At 37.0% G+C, this 22,117-nt stretch overlaps 1 protein-coding gene and 1 long non-coding RNA gene across 2 annotated transcripts; both read right to left on the reverse strand.

Moving 5' to 3' along the window:
• Positions 1–1,156: 1,156 nt before the first annotated feature.
• sp5l (Sp5 transcription factor-like) lies at positions 1,157–3,002 on the reverse strand. The gene is made up of 2 exons (XM_084099510.1): positions 2,825–3,002; positions 1,157–2,335 (listed from the first exon to the last, which is right to left on the reverse strand). Exons 1-2 carry the CDS (start codon positions 2,876–2,878, stop codon positions 1,301–1,303), a joined length of 1,089 nt encoding a protein of 362 aa, XP_083955636.1. The 5' UTR covers positions 2,879–3,002; the 3' UTR covers positions 1,157–1,300.
• A 14,804-nt stretch (positions 3,003–17,806) lies between these two features.
• LOC311073635 lies at positions 17,807–21,118 on the reverse strand. The gene is made up of 4 exons (XR_014604185.1): positions 21,010–21,118; positions 19,864–20,050; positions 19,568–19,696; positions 17,807–18,530 (listed from the first exon to the last, which is right to left on the reverse strand). It is a non-coding gene; the product is annotated as an uncharacterized lncRNA (long non-coding RNA).
• Between the last annotated feature and the right edge of the window lie 999 nt (positions 21,119–22,117).

A 22,117-nucleotide genomic window follows, 5' to 3' on the forward strand; every position in this document is an offset into this window, starting at 1 on the left:
TCAGTGAGCTTTCTGAGATCTGGCTAGGTAATCTAGTCAACACATGCAGACATCTGGTTAATTTGTCTCTGTTTTAAGTCACATTCTGGGCATTCTTGAGCAGTAAAGGGTTCATTTGCACACACAGATGGGGAGAGGGGTTTTAAGCATTCACTATCACGAAGGTGCCAAATCAAAGTGACTTCTGTCGCGGCCAGTGGGATATAAACAGCTGGGGGTCCATTCACATTGAGCTCCAGTGGAGCGTAACTGTTGTCTGTTATTTACACAGGCAATTACGAGACAACATGACTGTGAACTTGATGGGAGAAGGTCAGACCACTGTTCCCATGAATGGCCCAACTATTTATTGACAACTGTAAAATGTCTGAAGACTCTCCAATCATTTGTCTTTCCTTTAAGTGCTTCCTCGACACCTTAGAAACAATGGCCATCTTAAATTAGCATCCTGAATGCTATTGCATTAACATTTGAATAAATGCAAAACGCTGAGGTTCGACACCGAGGTTTAGATTTAACATTAGCCATTTGCTGAACTTCACACATCTGTTAAAACGAACTAAGGGTGCTTGACAAGGTATTAAATGGAATCTTTGCTATGAAGGAATGAACAAAGCACAAGATTTTGATTTGCAGAGTTATTCATGTTTATTAATATTTCACATGCTGGTCTTCATAGAACTGTGCACTGTATAAACATTATATACATATGGTTCATGTTTTGAATTAAGATTTCGACATATTTATAGCAGTACCATTCTCTGCAAGAAAACAAGACTTCAGGTGATCTGTCAGGGAATGGTGTTGGCAAATTTTGCAACCAGAATTTATGATTTCAACATAAGGCATCAATTCCCCCTAAAACAAAATACCAATAAAGCAACAACAAAATGTAAACAAATGACGGTTTCACCAAGTAACAAATACTTGTCATTGTGCTGTTCAAAGAGTTTCCTGTAGCTTTTGAATTAAAATCTTTAAATAAATGTGCAAGGGCAAAGTTTGGTCACGAGAAGTCTTTGCATCCAGAGCCATAAAAAAAGTCACTTTTATTAGATCTATCACAACGAGAGAACTTCTGCTGTGCCCATAAGTCTCTTTAAAATCTCAAAGGTTGGTTTCGGTGCAGCATCGTGTGCGTTCGCTCCAGTGTTTTCAAATAAAGTACAATGGAAACAGGCCCATGTCCCTATTGCTTTTTGGAATATCTGTTAAAAACCTTCAGATGACGCAAATGTCCTTGTAAGGTCTCTGGTCTCATTCCGGATACTATATTGAGTTCTTTTGCATTTTGCCTTCTTTACTCTCTCTTGATGTTGCTTAGCAGTGCATCAGTCCCACTGTGAGCGGGCTGACCGGACCGGCTCTTCCTGCTCTGATGGGTCTTCACATGCTTGGAGAGATGATCGCTCCGCATAAACCTTTTCCCACACTGCTGACAGCCGAAACGCTTCTCCCCGGTGTGCGTGCGGAGATGCCTCTGCAGCTCATCTGAACGTGTGAAGCTCTTCCCGCAGAAGAGCCAGTTGCAGATGAAGGGACGCTCGCCGGCGTGCCAGCGCAGGTGCGCCTTCAGGTGAGAGGTTTTTTTGTAAACCTTGCCACAATCTGGAATGTGACAAATGTGCAGTCTTTTCTTCCCGAATTCTAGAGCAGCACCTCCGTTTCCCGAGGACTGGCAGTTGGGGCATTTGCACCTGCGACAGCGACGAGTGGAGCTCAACAGACCCTTTGAGGTGCCCTGCAGAAGTGCAGCAATTTGAGGCTGGTGGCCCAAAACCAGCTGCCGTCCCAAAGAGAAGGGGTGACTGGAGGGTGCGCTGCTACTCTGAGGGAGACTCCACCACTGCTGGCCGTCCTCGACGTGCCCGCCGGGCAGGTGAGGTCTTCCTGAAGCGTTTTGAAGGAAGCTGGGAAAGTTCTGACCCACAGCGTTGTGCTGCGCGTAGTACGCCGCGTTCCCCTGCGTCTGGGAGGAGAGCATCTTTACCGGAGACAGCTCGAACGAGTAGGCGGAAGGGGGCTCGGCCGGAGGTGTGAGGGGCAGCTCGTGGTGGTGATGGTGGTGATGGTGGTGATGATGGGCGTGCGAGCCCAGGGTGGGCTGCATGTGGCCGGGGAACTGCATTTTGGGCATGGTAAAGGTCATCTGGTGAGCGCTCAAGCTGGAGTTAGGGGCCACGTCATTGCTCCAGAGCTGAAACATGCTGGAAGCGGAGCCCACCGGACTCTCGTAAGGGAGCTGTGACCCCTCCTGCCAAGCCTGACTGCATGTGGTGGCCAAAAAAGAAAGGGTGTTAGGACCGCTCTCTGGAGAGGAGCTGGGAGTACGATCCTAGAGGGGAGAAAACAAATAATTGTGACTAAATCAACCTTCATACTTGCATATACAGAATCACTGAACAAATAATATAACAAAATAAGTTTAATTGCTGCCTTATTTTTTATTGTTGTTTTGAATTATTCTGAAATTTAAAAGAAACATAATTATAATAATTGTATAATATAAAAAATATGAAAATAAGGAAGCAATTAAATTTGTTAAAACATTTTTACAGAAGAAGAAGAAAGAAAGAAAGAAAGAAAGAAAGAAAGAAAGAAAGAAAGAAAGAAAGAAAGAAAGAAAGAAAGAAAGAAAGAAAGAAAGAAAGAAAGAAAGAAAGAAAGAAAGAAAGAAAGAAAGAAAGAAAGAAAGAAAGAAAGAAATAAATGAACCAAAAATAAAGTTATGCAGGAAACAAAATTCTAAGTTGGAGATGAGATTGTGCCAAAGTTTCTCTGTGTACTCGAAAAATGCACGATAAAACAAATGAAAGTGCAGTACCTGTAAGAAATTGTGCAGGAAATTGTCCGCTCTGGATAAGGTTAACGCAGCCATGTGTGCACTGGATCTTCAAAATATCCACACCTGCGTAAAAGCGCGGCGCGCAGTGCGTAACCGAGCCAAAGTCAGAGTGCGCGGGTACGAGGGCGAGGAGGCGCGCAAAGATCCTGCTCGGATTGACCCCGCTACACAGTCAGGTTACCGGTGCATGAGTTTAGATATAGTGCTCATCAATAATCCCTCGATTCTCTCTTGCTACTCCTGTCCTTTTATCGGCTGTAAGAGTCGTTGGCCACTCCGCGCTCTTGCTGCTGGTTTCCTGGGTCCCTTTTTAAAAAGCAGCGGCTTTCAAACCAAGACTCGTCCTTTTGAAGTGCGACTGAAGGGCCTGTCGCAATAAGTCCGGAGGATCATTTCAAAGGCGCTCGGATCGCATCTTCTCTTTATAGGGAAAAGATCCTCTCGACGGGGTCTCTTAAGTATGTATCAGGAGGGCCAGTGAATGGAGGGGAGATGCGGTGGGGGAATATTGGGGAGGGCAATCTTTGGGAGATTAGGAAGAGGGGTGTGTATTATAACCTTCATTTTATTCTAATTTAATTTTGCCAAATGTTAACCTGAGAGAGCTCCTTTCTTTTACCGGTTGTTGGTGAGAAGAGTCTAAAATGAAAAAGTTTGTTTTGCATGTAACTGATATTTACAAGTTTAACACTTGTTCTTTTGGCATAAATTAAGAACGAAACGAACCCACTTTCTTGTTACAATCATTAAAACAACTTTAATAATGCCAAAACAATTTTCCATTTATTATTATCCAAGGTTTTAATAATGAGTATTTGATTATTGTTGATTGTTTTATTGTGTTTGTAAGGTGTCCTTGAGTGTCATGTAAGGCATTATTATTATTATTATTATTATTATTATTTATAGTTTCAACCTGATTTTTTTTTTCATCAAGTGAAACGAACCACAATATATATATATATATATATATATATATATATATATATATTTTTTTTTTTTTAATTAAGGCATCAGTTAAAACTTAAATATTCTATTTTAGATGAGTGCAAAGTACAGTTGATGTGCATTTAAAAAGGAAAATGAAAATAAATTATATGATACATAATATGAAAATGTGACATTTTTCGAACAATTTACTGGGAATTAGCCTAATATAATGCAATAATGTTTGCATATAATGCTAAAAGGTTTTTAGGGGTTTAAAGTGACTAAAACATTTGAAAGTATTTTATGCAGATTAGTTCAACTGTATTTGATCTTTCGTTCTTATGAGCACCACTAACTGTTAATCTGTCTATTGATAGGAGCTGTTCAACTGTTAGTTGTCAACTGATCATTCTGGGAAAATGGCGTATTAAGACGCCAAATTATGTTTGAAGACGATCGAATTGGGCTATTATTCTTGTCCCGTTAATAAAAGAGAATGAAGAAGCAACACCAGGTCATCAGAAACCAACTTGTAAAAGTTTCAACCAAGGCAAGTGAAATAAATGTCCATGCGCACTAGCTCGCACTCTTAAGTGATATTATAAATAAAGAGCCCTGCGTGACATTTTCACACTCCGGGTTCAAGTTAAGGGCGTCATCACATTTAAAGGGATTAAATGCAGAGCATCCAAAGTTCATCTAACACTTTGAGTCTTTTTCTAAGAGAATTTACATTGAAGTCGGAAAGCCATTTAACATCTTAATACATAGAAAATCCTTGCTGCTTTGTGTTGCCTCTCACCTCTAGTCGCATAACAATCGACCTTTGTCCCAGCAGATGCATTGCTTTAGTCTGCTAAAATATACCACAGCGATGGAGAAATAAGATGACACGTAGGAAACGTGCTAAACTTATATATATTGTAATCAGTCCAATTGAGTTGTTTTTAACATTTTTATTTTCGTATGTGCCTTTTTAAATGTATCTCGAAGATGTATTTTAAAATAAACTAGCCCATGTAGCCTATTAATAACTGTTTATATACTGAGTAATTGGTTTCATTCATACATTGAAAGAGAGACTAAGAGATGACAATCTTTGTTATTCAATGATAAATTAATGATATATATATATATATATATAATTTGACTGACTGCTGATTGAGTTCATTAAAATAACAAATTAATAAATAAATAACATGTATAAACAAACCAACAACATTCTCTCTCCAAATTTAGCCTGCAAAATTATTGCTCTGTGTAAAAATCACATTAGAGACTGCATTTTAAACATAACATAATAAGCAGCAGCACATCTCTGTGCTGTATGGGGGGCAATTAAGGGGTGTAATACTAATAAAACAAAATAACAGTCAAAAAAGGGGGAACAGGTAGAGGACGGAGGTATAACACATCAAATATTTGGTCGCTTTACGTAGGGGAGGCTGCTTCCGTCTCCTTTTGCTTGCTTTATTACGGAGCAGAAGTTGTTAATTACCCAGATTCTTATTTCCTGTCCCCTAAATCCCCCCCTCCTTCCCCCCACCCACCCCCACTCCTCTCACTGCCTCCCAGATGAGTGTCTTTGAAGTGCAAAGTACGCTCTCCTCACTTTGAACTGTGCAAACAATGCTCCAGTGGTTGTGCTTACCTTCCCCATGTTACCTCATTTAAATAGACCTGGATACGGCTTATGCCGTTTTCAAGGGAAAACTCATTTCCAAAGCAAGCACAGATCCCAGCCTTCATTAGGCAGCTTTAGAGATGGCAGGCAATCAGGAGAACTGCCTTTAACAGAGGTTTCGGCTGCTGTTAGGTGGCCTGAGCACAGTCGCTTTACTGCAGCCTTTCAGGCATTCATATGGGCTCCTACATTTATATAGTTTGAACTGAAATGAAATGATTTTAAATTATGGTTTTAATTGGAATTTTTAAAAAGGACAAAATGGGATGTGCATGAGATTTATATAGGCCCTACCTTGCTAATTTACTACTTTTTATCATTTATAACAAACTTAATCTGAGATTACTTAATGAATTTATATGTTATTTATTATTTGTACAATATTCTGAATATTGTAACATTTATATATATATATATATATATATATATATATATATATATATATATATATATATATATATACATACATACATATAAATCTTGGATGAATATTGTTTTAAATAATGCTAGTAAATTCACAAGTATTATATCCCACTTTGTCCATTTTTAAAATTCATATTAACTTAAGATATTTTCCCTGTATGTCACATACACACACACACATTATATATATATATATATATATATATATATATATAGTCTTAGGCATGCTAGTTTTTTCACACACACACACAAAAAAAAATGGTTTTAAGCCAGTTTATCTTAGTGTGTCAATAGGACATATCAGTTTACATCTCCAAACATTCCTTTTGCCATTAATTGTAATAATCCAATGAGATTTTTGTATACGCAAGGAGACAACAGCTGTTATGATCCACACAAAGATCTGATCTCACCATCATTGAGTCCATCTGGGATTACATGAAGAAACAGACTAAAACAGACAGACTAAATCCAGAAGAATCTCCAAGATGCTTCAAGAAACCCAGCCTACCTGAAAAACTATGTGGAAGTGTATCTGTTTTAAACGCAAAGGGTGATGTTACCAAATATTGACTTGATGATGGTGAGATCTGATCATATCGGCTGTTGTCAGACTCCTTGTGCATACAAAAATCTGGAGTGAATATAGTGATATAATGTTTATATCAGTTTTATAACTATTTAATAGCTAATATTTTCGCCCCACAACATTTATAATATTTTTATTTTTTAATATTATTCTTAATAGTGGTTGTAAATGGTAATAAATTAGCAATATTCATTTTGTCCGTTTTAAATGTCAATTTAAAATCCTAATTTACCATAGATAATATATAGTCTTAGATTTAGATTTAATTTTAATTCTACTTAAATCTAATTTTACAAATTTACTATTGATCCAGACAGCAAGAGTCTTACTTTTCTCCATCAGAAATGCAAAATCCATTCATTCAAAGATCAATGTCCTCATAAAATGACCCAAACAATGGCAGGCATGTTGTCAAGCTGTTTTTTAGCATGTCTGGAGGGCAGTTTAAGAGTCTCAGATCACTAAATTGTCCCAGCTGTCTTGACCATCTGCACTCCAAACAGCCAGCCGCAAGCTTTTGTACTGTTGGCCATCTCCAAAAGCCAGTTTACAGCCCCACATGGACTAAATGACTGAAAACCCCCAACTTGACAAATGTGGTATAATGGATGAGACAGAGTGCATGTAAAAACCTGCTGCCCCCCCCGCATCTTTCCAGCTAAAACACTAATCAATGCAATCAGGAACAGCACTGTTCATAATGACCACGACAGAGTCAAGGAATGTTGATAGTTCAGGATGCTGAGCTTTAGGCCCGGCTTACTAATGTTGATGAATTTGCACAAATATTTGATTCATTTACCATAAGCTCTCATTAAGGGCTCAAATAAGCATCTTTAACTGTAATGCACAATAACAATTAAAAGGATTCACGAGGCATTGGAGGTTCCTGGCAGAATCTCTATCCTGTCCTCTATCCTCTATCTATTTGTAGTCAAGGAACTTAAATAAGGGTTCCGATTTTAATTTGTCTTTACATTTAAAAGTATAGCTTAATGTACTTAAAAATGAGAGATTGAGAAAGCTAAAAAGAAGTTACAAGTTTTTATACAGAAATTCACATAAGCCACTGCGAATGAAAGAAATTGTCATAAAATGTTTGCATGTGTATGAAATCTTTTCAGCAATTGTCCATTTGCATTTATGCGAGATGGAATTCCGTCATTGGTGTGTGAAAATTAAAAAAAAAAGGCAAAAATCTACTTGTCAGAGAAACTTTTATCATTGCTAGGGGCACTTGAAGTTTGTTTGCATTTTGTTTTTCAGTACTCTTAACAACTTCAGAAGTCAGATCACAGGAGCCTGTGATCAAAGCAGTTTTCGGTTAGTTCAGGAAACACAGGAGCTATACCCCATGCTTTGATATTCTACATCAATATTTCAATTCAACAATCGCTTGACATGCGCCTGCACTCCCTGAGACGAAAGGAAAGAGTGAAATGGAGGGGGTACTGGAACTGTATATAAAACGAGAGTGAAGACTTTACAGCAAGGAACAACTCCCTTCCTCAGCCCCGATCTGCTTCGTCTGTCATTTAAATACACACTGACTGCTTAATCCCAGAGCAACAATGGATGGGAAACCAGAGCGACTCAGGTCTTTGACCCACACAAAGTCACGTGACACGCTCTGAAAGTTGCCATCTGAAAGAAATTTGCTCAGTCTTCGAGCTTTGAAGACTACTTCAGCACTTTGAACTCTCACATATTGAAAAGACATCCTGTTTGAAGACCAGACATTCAACCTCAAGCACTTTCATTGGAAGACAGACTATTTGATATACACTACCGGCATGGGGTCAGTACGATTTGTTCTGAAAGAAATTAATACTTTTATTCAGGAAGGATGCATTAAATTGATCAAACTTGACAGTAGTCATTCACAGTGTTACAAAATATTTGATCTCACATAAACGAATCCTGATGGTTTCCACAAAAATATTAAGCAGCACAACTGTTTTCAACATTAATAAGAAGAAGAAATGTTTCTTAAGCAGGAAATTAGAATGATTTCTGAAGCCGGAGATCGGAGGAATGATGCTGAAAATTCAGCTTTGCTATCTCAGGAATACATTTTAAAATATATCACAATAGAAAATGCCTCAACTTGCGTGATAAATTTACTTGTATTTCAGAATGTCTTAGTGTGTATATTTCTCTTTCTGTTTGTTTATTTATAGCTTTAATTTTTTTTCAATGTGGATTTTAGACTTCCATCATACTTTTATTACTTTACTCAGACACTTATTAAAATGCACTGAACTCAAACACAGCAGATGTTGGTGTGTGTGTACCATACCTGAAATTTAAAATGAATGATTACTAATTTACAGAGCGAGGGGGACATTGTTTATTTATGGATCATGTTATTTTAAACCCTTAAAGACTAAAGACTAATTCCCCAACATAGCTGTCAGTCTAAGGCAACATAATATGAATAATATACAAGCCCGGCTGAAAACAAAAGGAAAGAACAGGCGTATTATCAATCAAATACGGCTCATAACATGCAAACACACACTGAAAACAGAAGAAAATAAATAGTCAGAACACTTGACAATGTCGAGTTAATGTGGGTATTGTGCAGCACGTGGACCCCAGCCAATTTCCTTAGAAGCTCAGAATTACAGTGAGACATGTGAAGAGTTTGTCAAGCTTTGACGGCTATGTTCTAATTACACGTATGATTCTTGTACCAACATGGTAGAAAGCTTTACTCTGTGGAAATCACTAATAAACTATTAGAATACTGGTTGAATGTTATCTTAGCAATACTTCATATTCCTGGCAAAGAAATAACTTATATTTAGAAACATTTCAAAGGGACTGAGAAATATCTTTAATTTATTAGAAGAAAAAAATCTTATTTTTCTTATATTCTTATTAATATTATTCTTATCTTATCCTTTATTAGGGGAAAAAAACCCTATCATGTTTAGCCACCAATCAACACCAATTTTAAAACTCCAGGTGCAAAACATTATGTTTGGTTAGAATGGTTCTGCATTCTGAGCTTGAGCTATGCAGATCATTTTGTTCTTACATTCCAGGAAAAGCTGTTGAAATGGATATGACGTCTGCTTCTGACAGTGATGACATTCGCATGGAAGGGACAACGGTGAGTGATGACCTCAGCATTTTAAGTGAAGAATGTGTTTCTTTAAAAGGATGCAGGTGCTTCTACAGGCCCACCAATATGACCGTACATGTGCAAGCTACTTAAAAGTGCTTAAAATGCATTATATTAACATGCTTAGTATATAGTATCCTAACAGAATTAATTCAGCATATCTAGCATGCCCTATGGAATAATTCACCCAAAATGAAAATTTTGTCTTTATATCATCACCCTCATGTTATTCCCAGTGTATTATTTTTCAATGAAACACGCACACGTTGTGTTTTCACATTTTATGAGGACGTTCTATAGACAATGATTTTTATACTGTACAAACTCTATTCTGTCTCTATGACTTTCTGCATTTTTACATTTTAAGCTGTTTTCGTCATAGGGACTAAAAAACGTTTTGGTTGTTTTCAAGGATTTCAGATATTGCCATCTTTTTGGGGACATTTACCAGGACACACTCACACAATCCTGATTGGAGCCTGACAGTATACGTTTCACTATTAAAGGGATAGTTCACTATTTTTTATTTATTTATTCTGCCATCATTTACTCACTCTCATGTCGTTCCAAACCCCTATGACCGTCTTTTTTCTGTGGAACAAGTACAGAAAAATGTTTTCCGCATATTTTGAAGAATGTTGGTAACCAAAAATTTCGGTTTCGGTAAGTTGCGGTTCCCATTGGCTTCGTTGTACACTCAGAAAAAAAGGTACAAAAGGGTACACCTTTGGGTGCATATTAGTATACCTCAAAGGTATATATTGGTACCAAATGTGTACATATTAGTACCTTAAATAGTACAAATTAGAACCCTTTTAAAGGGTACCATCCCAGTGACAGCTTTTGTACCATTTTTTTCTGAGTGTGTATATGGCCGAAAAATACAATAGAAGTTAATGTGACCGGAAACTTTTTGGCAGAATATTTCAAATTTTTGGGTGGACTATCCCTTTAGTGTAACTGTATGAACATAACTATGTAAGATTAAGGGTCTCCTTACTTAGACCCCTCTGTGCCCTTCCTCCACCCTGTATCCCAGGCCATATGCGGCCTACTTATCCAATGCATTAGTGATGAGCCAGTGGCAGAGCCCCTGACACAAGCAGCAGCTCTGCTCACAGATGTAGATTTATTTGTGTTTGCACACCTCCATCAGCAGCTGTTTGGCCCCCACGGTTAGCACAGCCCCCGTAATGCACGGAGAGATGTCATCCGGCAGCGAGCCATGCCAGGCAACGGCGGCGTGCTGTTGTGTGCTGCTTAACCAGGGGCGCTTTGAAGATGCCACCTTTTGACAGAGAGCTGCTTTTATCTAATCCTCATGCCGTAATTTGCACCCCCGTAACTTTAATTTATGACTACTGATCAAATACCTGCCTTTTGAAAATGAGAAACTTAAGTATTTTTTTTTTCTTCTTCTGTTTTTTTCCTTCTCTTCTCAATGCAAAAAGAATTTCTAATGTTGTAGGTTGAAGGGGTGCACATTATGATGGAGAAGAACAGTGGTTCAACTTTTCTTTGATCTATAGCTTAATTTGAGTGTGCAGACATTATAAGACCAAACCGACTGTGATGGATCAATGATAAATTCATTCCTGATACAAATTTATAATGTTAACTTAAGAAAGAACGGCCATTTTCATATGCAGTACATGGTTCCCACATTTTTTGTACAATTTCCAATCGATTGTGATTTTAAAACAGCATTTTTAATATGCCCTTGCAAAGATTTTCTAGCGGATTAAATATTTTAGAGCTAAACATCAAGAAATTATTATTATTATTATTATTTTTTACATTATATTACATTATTTTTTAAATGTTATTTTTTTCCATAATTTAAAAAAAAACCTGACTGAATTTAATTTGTATTAGGTAAACCATTTGTCATTAGTCGATTTTTTTAAACCTTTAATTTGACCTTCTAACCATATAATACTGTTTAATGGCATCCATCTATGTCAGATAATTCAAGTGAATCAATTAAATACATTAAGTATGGCAGTTAATCTAAAATTAAAACAACATCCAATAGAAAAGTAATGGACAAAATGTCAATAAATAAATGTTTTCATAAAAAAAATAAAGGAAAGTAAAAGCAGTAGATGGATGGATGATAGGATGATAGAACGATGGATGGATGATAGATAGAACGATAGATAGATAGATTGATTGATTAAATATCACTTTCAGTGATATTTTTTGCCATGAGCCCTGGTTAATTTAATAAAATGAATTTGATGAGTTTGAAATATAACAAACTAAGAAATTAAAAACTTCCGAGTCACCATTGGGATGCTACACTAAGCATTTGTGAGAAAGTCCTTTCAAGACGTCTCGGTCTACTGTACGTAACGTCTATTGAGTTCACTTCACCGGCTGACGACAATCAGGCACGTCAGAGGCAGTTTTTCTCCTTGTCTTCTAAGATCTTTCCTTCCTCTTTCCCCACAACAGAACAGACGGCTCTAGTTTGCAAAACAAATGAACAAACAGATAACAGGAATGGAGTGATGAAAGAGTAAACAACATGCTTCATGCCCCACAACCATAATACTCTCTAAGTAGGTTATCTGCCATAACCCACTTTGATTGTTGCGTATATGAATGACGAACTCCAACTGTCCACTAAATCCAGGTAAGTCGAAATAATAAATAAATAAGTTACCCTCATTCGTAGGCTATACCCCAAACACTTCATTATGAAGAAACATGATATTTAGTCAATCTATTGATGTTGCCTAACTAATTGTAAAGCAGGGACTCAAAGCAGATGCTGCATTTCAAAGCACTTGTGAGCAACTAGACAGGTTATGATTTATGCTAAGATGCGTGGCTTCAAAGCGCTGAATGAGGCTTCTAAACAAATTGAACAAGTCAAGCACTATTCACCCAGGACTGAGAGAGTGCCGAGCGCATGCAGATCAGAGGAGAGCGCCTGCCGCTTGTAATATCCCTCAATGGAAGCGCAGGTCCGCTGGGAAGAGCCAGCAGATAGTGGTTAACACTGGGCTGTGTGCACGGGCATGGGAATTCTGTGCCAACGCTGCTGCAACACCTGTGCTGAGGATCCAAACCTCACTCATGTCAGGAGCATGATCAGGCAGTCGGTGGTGGGGGGGGCTGGCAGACCCTCCCTGGAGACTTGACACCTTTTCTGCACGGTACCGTTATTTAGGTGCGAACAGAGAGAAACACACGGTCTGTGTCAACAATCTGATGCAATATCAGTAAACATTGATAATTATTTATGAAGCGCCGGCTTACTGTACCGGGATAGCTGTTAAAAGGCTTGTGGAATATGTTCAGTGCATGTGTCCTCTGGATATGTCAGCTTGTGAGTAATGAGCCTTGACAACTCAAGTTAGCTGCCAACAGGTTTTGACAAAGGTGGAAATGCAGAATCTTCTGCACAGGCCCCCAACAGGACAAATTGTGTGTGATATATAAGTACAAAATAACTAGACATAGACATCTAGACATCTAGTTTAATGTCTATAAACTAGACATTATATAATATAATATAACTTTTGACCAAAACATTTTAAGTTTAGATTTTTTTTAAACTTTTGTGGCACTTGTGTACACACCAAAAAAGGTAAAATGGTCCCACAAAAAATTATCTCCATAGAAATGAATTAGAAGAAAAAAAACATTATAGAGAATTTTTGGGGGGTACAATCTACAAATCAGCCACAATGCTGAAGAAAGCACACAGCAATGAAGGGGTTAATTGAATAATAATAATAATAATAATAAAAAATTGAAATAAATTGTATGGATTAAATCATTTATTGTATTGTAAAAATGGAAACAAATGAATTGTAGCAATTGCATAAATATTACTTGATTCCATAAAATTCCCTCAAAATACAAAATATTAAATAAAAAATATTATTGATAAAAAATATTACATTGATTTACAGCCACTTTTGACCGGGAGGAGTATGAGTGTGACCCCACCAGAGGGTTAAATATAAAAATATTGTACTACATATTCCAGATGGACTAATATTTTCTAGTCATCATCAAACATAATGTGACAGGTTCATGCATCTCTCTCTCACTCACTCACTCACTCCAAAAAAAAAAAAATCCTTCTCCTTTCTCCCATTTGATGCAACCTAAATTGGTGCCGAATAAACAAATTGCTAAATTTTTAATTAACTTCATAACATCTGCACTTCAGCTTTGAGAGAGCAGGGAGATTTCCTTTTAACCTATTCCAGCACATTTGCACACCAAGGTACATCTTGATGCTGGCACTTTTACAGAGAGGAAGAAGAAAAAAATTAAAAATGGAAATGAACTCGTACTTGTGTGTGTAGATCAAAGACACAGAATTATTCAACTTTTTGCCATTGCTTGATCTTCAAAAATAAAAGAAATGAACGTGGGGAAACGCAGAGATGGATAGATCGGTCTAGGTTGGATGTCTTCTGTTTATTTATCATACTGCTTTTACTCTGCTTGACACTTTTGTTGTAAGTATCTGTCCCGTTGATTTTCATATACAAGTAGATAATCCACGTGACCAAGATAACATTTCAACATCAAAACCAAATCTGCATCCATGTTCATGTGGATGGAAATCTGTTTTTGTCATTTTTTAAATCAAGCATTTAAAGAAAAAAATATAGTTAATGAGCTCAGATAAACCAATATTGTTCATTTTCAGTATGTGGAAATATTCACAAGTATTTCTTGCTGCAATATTGTCTGTTTTAGTATTAATACTTTAAACACTTTAAGTATTGTAATGTTGAATTTGGAATGTGTAGGTTTTAAATCGACTGTATGCAATATCTCTATTAACCAAGATTTTTCTGATTCATAGAAAAATGCAATCCTCAGAGGAAACCTATTTCAACTGTCTGTATTGCAAGTTGTTGTCCAGCAGAGAGCAGTGCTGAGTCAATCCTGAACCAGTGAGTCTATGCAGCACGTGGTTCACATTGCAATATTCACAATCCCAGTCTCACATAATAAATGGACTGAGTTTGGTCTGCACAGTCTTCATAAAACTGAACTCTGTAGAATGACAGATAGGCTACACTTTATTTGCCTACAACACAGAAACGTTCATGTAGCAGAATAAGCATGCCTGAAATGTGAGCGGTCCTGCCACCATCCCCCTCTGCAGTCTGCACACCTGCTCTGATGTGTATGATAGTCCAGAACAGCACAGCTTCTTCAACAACTCTCTCTTTGATGAGACACACAATGCCAGCTCTGTATGGTAGTCATCACCTGTCTACCTGTGGGAAACAAGGGCACTAATGGGATGCCTAGGATCCAAACAGCAGGTCAATACAGGGAAGATGCCTGCTGAGCCAGTAGGGTGGGTTGTGATTGAAAATAATTAATTCACACCTAATGAAGTGAGGTTGTCCTGTATCAATTTATCCACTAGGGGACAGTCTTTAAATCATTAAGTCTTAGATTATATAAATAATATTTCATGATAGTCTTTAGGCCTATGTACACCATTCAAAAGTATGGGGTCAGCAAGCTTAAAAAAAAAAAAAAAATTAATACTTTTATTCAGCAAGGATGTATTAAATTGAACAAAAGTTACAGTAAAGACTTTTACACTGTTACGAAAAAATAAATAAAATAAAATAAATGCTGTTCTATTAATTAAATATTCCTAAAAATTTTATCACGGTTTCCACAAAAACGCAGCGCCACCCTCCACTTTCCATTGTGATAATTATTAGAAATGTTAGTTAAAGGGATAGTTCAGTTCACCCAAAAGTGAGAATTACCCCATGATTTACTCACCCTAAAGCCATCCTAGGTGTATATCACCTTCTTCTTTCAGCCAAACACAATTGGAGTTATGTTAAAAAATGCCCTGGCTCTTCAAAGCTTTATAATGGCAGTGAATGGATGAATTTTTAAGACCCAAAAAAGTGCATCCATCTATCATAATAGTAATCCACACGGCTACGGGGGGTTAATAAAGGTTTGTGTAAGAAAAATATTAATAAAACTTTATAAACTAAAATAACTAGCTTCCGTCAGATGGCCTTATGCATTGATTTATGTCGAAAAAGTAACCCTTGACCCGACGTATGACGCAGTGACGAACACGGAAGCGCAGAGGATGGAGCAAAACAAATCATCAGTCACGTCTAAACTGGTAATTTTTAAAGAGAAATGTCGGAGGATTTCGATATAAGAAGAGAGGAGCTTGAGTTTGTTGCCCAGCTCTATTTGCTTCAGAAGGCCTTTATTAACCCCCTGGAGTCCTATGGATTACTTTTATGATGGATGGATGCACTTTTTTGGACTTCAAAATCAGGACCGCCATTCACATTATGAAGCTTGGAAAAACAATTATATTTTTTGATACTGGCTTGAGGGCGAGTAAATCATGGGATAATTTTCATTTTTGGGTGAAATATCCCTTTAAGCACCACATCATATTAGAATGATTTCTGAAGGATTCTCGTGACTTCTGAGATACTGAAGCAGGGCTTAAAAAATCGGGTCACTCCGAGCAGAATCAATCCGTATTTTAACTTTTCTGTTCTGGGGACAAAAACGCCGTCTCGTGTGGACGGAAGGCCAAAACGGAGAGAAAAATTTGCGTTTTCAAACGAAAACGTATTAGTGTGGACAAGACTGTGCGTAACACTTCATTTTTTATAACTCAAGATTTTGGCCAAATCGTATTAAACGCATGGTTCGAATTACGTGGGAGCTGAGCTCCTATAGAGAGAGGATGAGCTCCCATGAAAGCAGTAAAATCATACACCTGTGGGGGTCTCTAAAAATCATCAGCACCATTATTTTAAATTACAAATAAAGCACTTTTTCCTTCAGACTACTGTAGCATGACTTAAAAGATAGGACAAGATGCCAAACACATGGATCTCGCGGGATCTCGGATCGTCATCACACTACGGTACATCCTTATGCTTAAATCAAGTGATAAAAGTGCCGCTGCGATCATTGGCGTGGATACTGTGTTTGTTTGTGGCTCGCGCACAGTCTTCACTCGGGCGCGCTTCAATCCGTTGTGGAGACTCTCTATTCGTTCCAGTAAAATTACAAAACAAAATGCACACAAACGTGTCTCTGCCTGATATAGAACCACTTATAAACATAATCGGATTTGATGAAAAAAAAAAAAAAAAAAAACCTGATATGAGTGCGGATTCGAACCCAGAACCTCTGACGCGTTTGGCAAATGTTCTATCACTGGACCACTTAAGTATATAGTATATAGCATATATTAGATTATAAACCAAATGTACTATTTAAATTGAATTGTGTTACCAACGCTTTTTTATTAAATTTGTATTATATTTACAAATTTTTATATTTTTATATTACATTATAAGCTACCGCGCCTGCTCATAGGCTAGCTACTTTTTTTTTTTTTTTTTTTTTTTAAAGAGACCCCCACAGAGATGAAATCATAATTCGAACCCTGATTAAACGACATGAAAAACTGGCGCATAGTAGGCTAGTTAGCTTCAATAAACGTTGCAACCTGTAAGTTGATGAAAACGCTAAATTTACTGCCTAGTTAGATGCGGCCGTTAATGACTGACATGACAAACACAAATCTCTGACTTTCGCTGGTGAAAAACCTCGTAAGTCATTTTGAGCTTGATTCTGGGAAAATGTTAACGATATAACGACACAAGTGCCACAAATTATACTGCTACTAACTTTGACAACATGTTATTTTTTTTCCTGGTTCTACATTAACCTGCAATTTTCGTTGGTTTCAAAACACACTCCACGCTGGATATCACCTGGTTGGTGACAAAAACTCCCGACTCGTCCCGAGATCCAATAATGCCAGCGACTTCTGAGCGCGGGTATTTCACTCACGTTGAATGCGTCAACGTCAAATTTTGCATAGGCCTTAGGCCTACTTACTATTTAAATTCATGATTGACTGCCAAATTAAAATATTAATCATTACAATAAAATAACGTTAACAGGTTAATGGTAAACTTGAATTCGTTTTTTTAGGTTTCTGTTAAAATTTAATGTCTGGTTCGTTCGTTCCTTTAACCAATTCGGAGACCTGCACGAAGACTGGAGTAATGATGCTGAAAATTCAAGAACAATTAAAGCGTTCATTTGGGAAGGTGATTTTTTTAGGCCCAAAATGAAGTTCAATGGTCTAAACGGTTCAAATTAATAAAACGACTATCAAATTATACTGGAATGAGAGGAATAGAAAATAAAGAGAAACTTTATTGAAAACCTAAAAAAAAAAAAACAGAATTGCTATGTGCAATAATAACTGTGTACTGATGATACTAATGTAATAATGTAAACTGACATAATAATGACAATGATAAGAGCAATTGAAACAAGGTAGATTTATAGACTCACTTTCACACAACAGTCACTTCCTCCACCTATCATAATTAATATTTCATCTACATAGACCTCCTTGATCATTTGTTTAATTTATCATCATTAGTTATGCTCATTTAAAACTGGTGATGTTTGTTTTCTATGATGATATTCCAGTTTCATTCACTTCTTTTTAATCATCCATCGCCATGCTTTAAAAAAAAGCATCGTATCCTCAGCAAAGCGGAAGGGGTGAGTCTCCAAGCACTTGGCTTTGTCTGCCTTTTGGCTCAGGCCATCAGATAACAGTCTGGACAATGGCCCTCCATTCTGCGGCACAGGTCTTAAATGACCAGGAAGTGGCCATGAGCGGTCCCGCTGGTCGTATCCCATGGGTCCGCTCAGCCCTGACGGGGCCTGGATCAGAATGAATGGCAGGAGAGCATGTGGGAGGAAATAAGAGGCCGGTGGCCACCCAGCTGGAGCCATGACTGCCCTTTGATGCTGAAAACAGAGGGGTGAAGGTGAAGTGTGGGTGCAGGGAGAGCAGGAGGAACAGTTATTGGGTCCTGTTGAGCATCTTGTATGTTTTGGCCCCCTCCTAGAGGACACAGACAAGGAAACAATTCATAATCTTCGTTAAGGAAATGTCATACAATTTACTCTAAAAAGTATGAATTTTTCCAATCATTAGATTTGGCATACATCACTTAGCTATGATAAAACCTTGATTCTAAAGAATATGGCAGACCTTTCTTAGGGTCTCTTCCTCCCCCCAGTCTTTTAACACAACTCATCACATCCTTCTTCTTATTGATTGCAGAAAGCCTTGCCATTACAATATCGTGTTTTAAACTTGCACTCAAAAAACAAGTATCAAGGCTCTCCAAAATATCTATTTGGCCATCTGAATGATTCAAGTATCACAAAAATATCACAGAAATATTAATCCATAAGTTTATAAATCAAATATACAATTTATATAATATTATTTTCAATTAATATGAATATTATTCATATAAGATTTATATTTTAGGAATTGTATGTACTTATAAAAATCTAATTTAAATAAAGAAATCAAACTTTTGAATCATATATTAAAAATAATATTTTTTTATAGGCTATATTTTAATACTATTAATATAACGTTTGTTATTTGAATCATAATCCAGTGATCATTAAATATAACATGGTGACATTCATTAGATTCATTCAGGGTGACTGTATATATGACCCTAACTGACTCAATGTATGTGAACAAGACAAGTATAAGTACCTCCATCACAGCCTCTCTTGCAAAACTAACCACGTCAGTGTTTCACTCTTAGAATACTTTTTGTTTTTGTCATTTGTTGCGCATCTAAGCAATACTGTAAGAACTCACTGTTTCATTATCGCTAATCATTCTCTAAACCAAAACCATTACTGGTTATCCATGAACATGACATTTTGACCATCTCAACGACATTTGGCATAAACAAATGAAACCAGTCTGGCAGAGTGGCCTAGAAATCCCTGATGTCAGCTCTCTTTTAGAGCCAAGAGTCCTTCAGGATCTCTGGACTCTTTACTTAAGATGAGTGTGTGTGCGTGTGTGTGTGTGTGTGTGTGTGTGTGTGTGAGAGAGAGAGAGCTGACCTGGGTCCACCCAAGACTGCTCTCTGGCACCAAATATTTGTCATCAATCTCCACTGAGATCCTCAGGGGTCGTATAAAGAGGGAATATAGAATTTGAGGGCCACATGGGTGGAGAACACAGTGATGGAGCTGCGGACAATGCAAAGAAAATTTCACAATGTAGTTCAAGGTTGTGTCCCAACAGGGCATTAGAGCAGCACAATGCTTAAAGTAAGGGCCCAGAACAGTAATTCCCCATAGCACAATCCACTGCTACACTAATACTTTCTCATACTTTCTAATTCATCTCTACTTACAATAAAAGTTGAGAAGGTACTGCATGTAGGCTATATCTATCTATCCAATACAGTATATATAGAGTAGTGTGAGATTAGAGGTCAAGGTGTGTCTGCTCGGGTTTATCCTCCACAGAGAACAGAAGGTCACTGCATGTCCTTCCACTCCCCTTCCTCTCCTGCTGCTGTTCAGACGCCGGTCACACTCCTGTTTTCCCAATGAAAAGACAAGTTACCATGGTTCAAAACATCTTTAAACTTTGTAAGCGTTTTACTGTGCTGCTTTTTCTGAGTCAGCACTCAATGACCCCAAGCCTTCTGTTTTTGTAATGAGTTATTTTCTGGCTTATTCTGCGCAGAGCCATTATAGAACTTAAAGGACAAATCCAGTGAAAAATGAACCTAGGGGTAATTAACACATGGTTACCGAGTCGATCGTTCCCTGCGATGCGTTTTCATGAAAATCGAATGTATAGAGTTTTATCTTTAAAAACAGATTAGCTCATAACACTAGTATATGGGGCACAGAGTAAGTAAAAATAAATCGCTAGTTAATACCACTAACAAGGCTCAAAATAGCCTCACACTAACACGGTAACATAATGAGGGTCCTTACATACAAACCGAAGCATTGAGAACTTTGTAACGCGTAATGTACTGTCTTTATAAAGTATCTTCTTATTAAACTGTCTGTACACTTACAAAGTTCTCAATGCTTCGGTTTGTATGTAAGGACCCTCATTATGTTACCGTGTTAGTGTGAGGCTATTTTGAGCCTTGTTAGTGGTATTAACTAGCGATTTATTTTTACTTACTCTGTGCCCCATATACTACTGCTATGAGCTAATCTGTTTTTAAAGATAAAACTCTATACATTCGATTTTCATGAAAACGCATCGCAGGGAACGATCGACTCGGTAACCATGTGTTAATTACCCCTAGGTTCATTTTTCACTGGATTTGTCCTTTAAAAACATATTTTGCAGATGTTGCTTATGGATGTATGTATACATTTTTTAAAGGAAAAAAAAAAACATAATAATGCAAAAATATATGACTGTAACACTAATGTTCTGTGTTTCCCCCTTCATTGTGTTTTCAGTCCCTGTGACCTTTTCCCCAGTCAGTGTAATTAGTCATTTCATTTACCTGTGTCCAGATAATTACCTGATTAAGTTTCCTTTGCCCTTGAGTTTATACCCTGTGTTCTCCCTCATTCTTCGTCTGTTCTCGTCTATGTTATAGCGTGTGTTATGTTTCCTGAGTTTTTGTTATTAAAAGATCCTGTTTCCAGTTCCTCCTCGTCTTCGTGTGCTTGCTACCACATTACGTGACAATGACACAGAGGTATATATATATATAAACACATATAAACACACATATTATACTGTATATAAAATAAAATTATTAATAATATATTTAATTAATAAAAATGATATATATATATATTAATAATATATTTAATTAATAAAATATAGAGTATATATATATTCAAAAATATGTAAATAATAAAACATATTTAAAACATTTATATAATATATTTTTACATAAATGAAGTTCATTTATTTATTGCCATTTATTAGCAAACAAATTGCATGCATTACCTATTTTATTCTGAAGTCTGTCTGTCTGTCTGTCTGTCTGTCTGTCTGTCTATCTATCTATCTATCTATCTATCTATCTATCATCTGTATGTCTGTCTGTCTGTCTATATACATGCATATATGCATTTTAATAATTTAGTATCCAATAAGTAATAATAAAATGGAATTGCCAAACATTACATATATAACTTTTAACAAAACCATTTAGGCTTTAACATTCACAAACACAACATACAAGATAAAATGTTACAAGAAGGGTAAAAGTATACAATATGTCCATGTGATAGTAAGGGAATATTCTTTGGTACTGATGTCCAGTACTATAGCTGCTAAGATGATCATATAGTAAAACAGCATGGAGAGACACAGTGGATGATAATGAAAAAAGAGAACTGATCCTTATTCATTATAATGTATGCTTTTAATGTGGAGACGCACTCGTGATAGAACGGGAAGGGAGAGGTGGTCGGATGGCGACAGAAAGATGGGTTCAGCACCCGTCTCGCTGTCGAGGTCAGAGCAAAGGACATACAAGTGAGGGGAAGATGAAGTAGCCCATAAAAAGATAAGGAACAATAAGAGGAACTATAGAATTTTGACAAATTATTAGGACACCCCTCCCAAAACAAGTAAAGCATGATGAAGCAGACGACAATAGCCGAGGACCACAA

This window comes from Abramis brama (assembly GCF_963993115.1).
Source record: "Abramis brama genome assembly, chromosome: 22".
NCBI lineage: Eukaryota > Metazoa > Chordata > Actinopteri > Cypriniformes > Leuciscidae > Abramis > Abramis brama.

Coding starts and splice junctions, on each gene's coding strand:
- sp5l (XM_084099510.1), bottom strand. CDS start 2,878: ATGGCTGCGTTAACCTTATCCAGAGCGGACAATTTCCTGCACAATTTC. Junction 2,336..2,824: donor TCCTGCACAATTTCTTACAG/GTACTGCACTTT, acceptor TCTCCCCTCTAG/GATCGTACTCCCAGCTCCTC.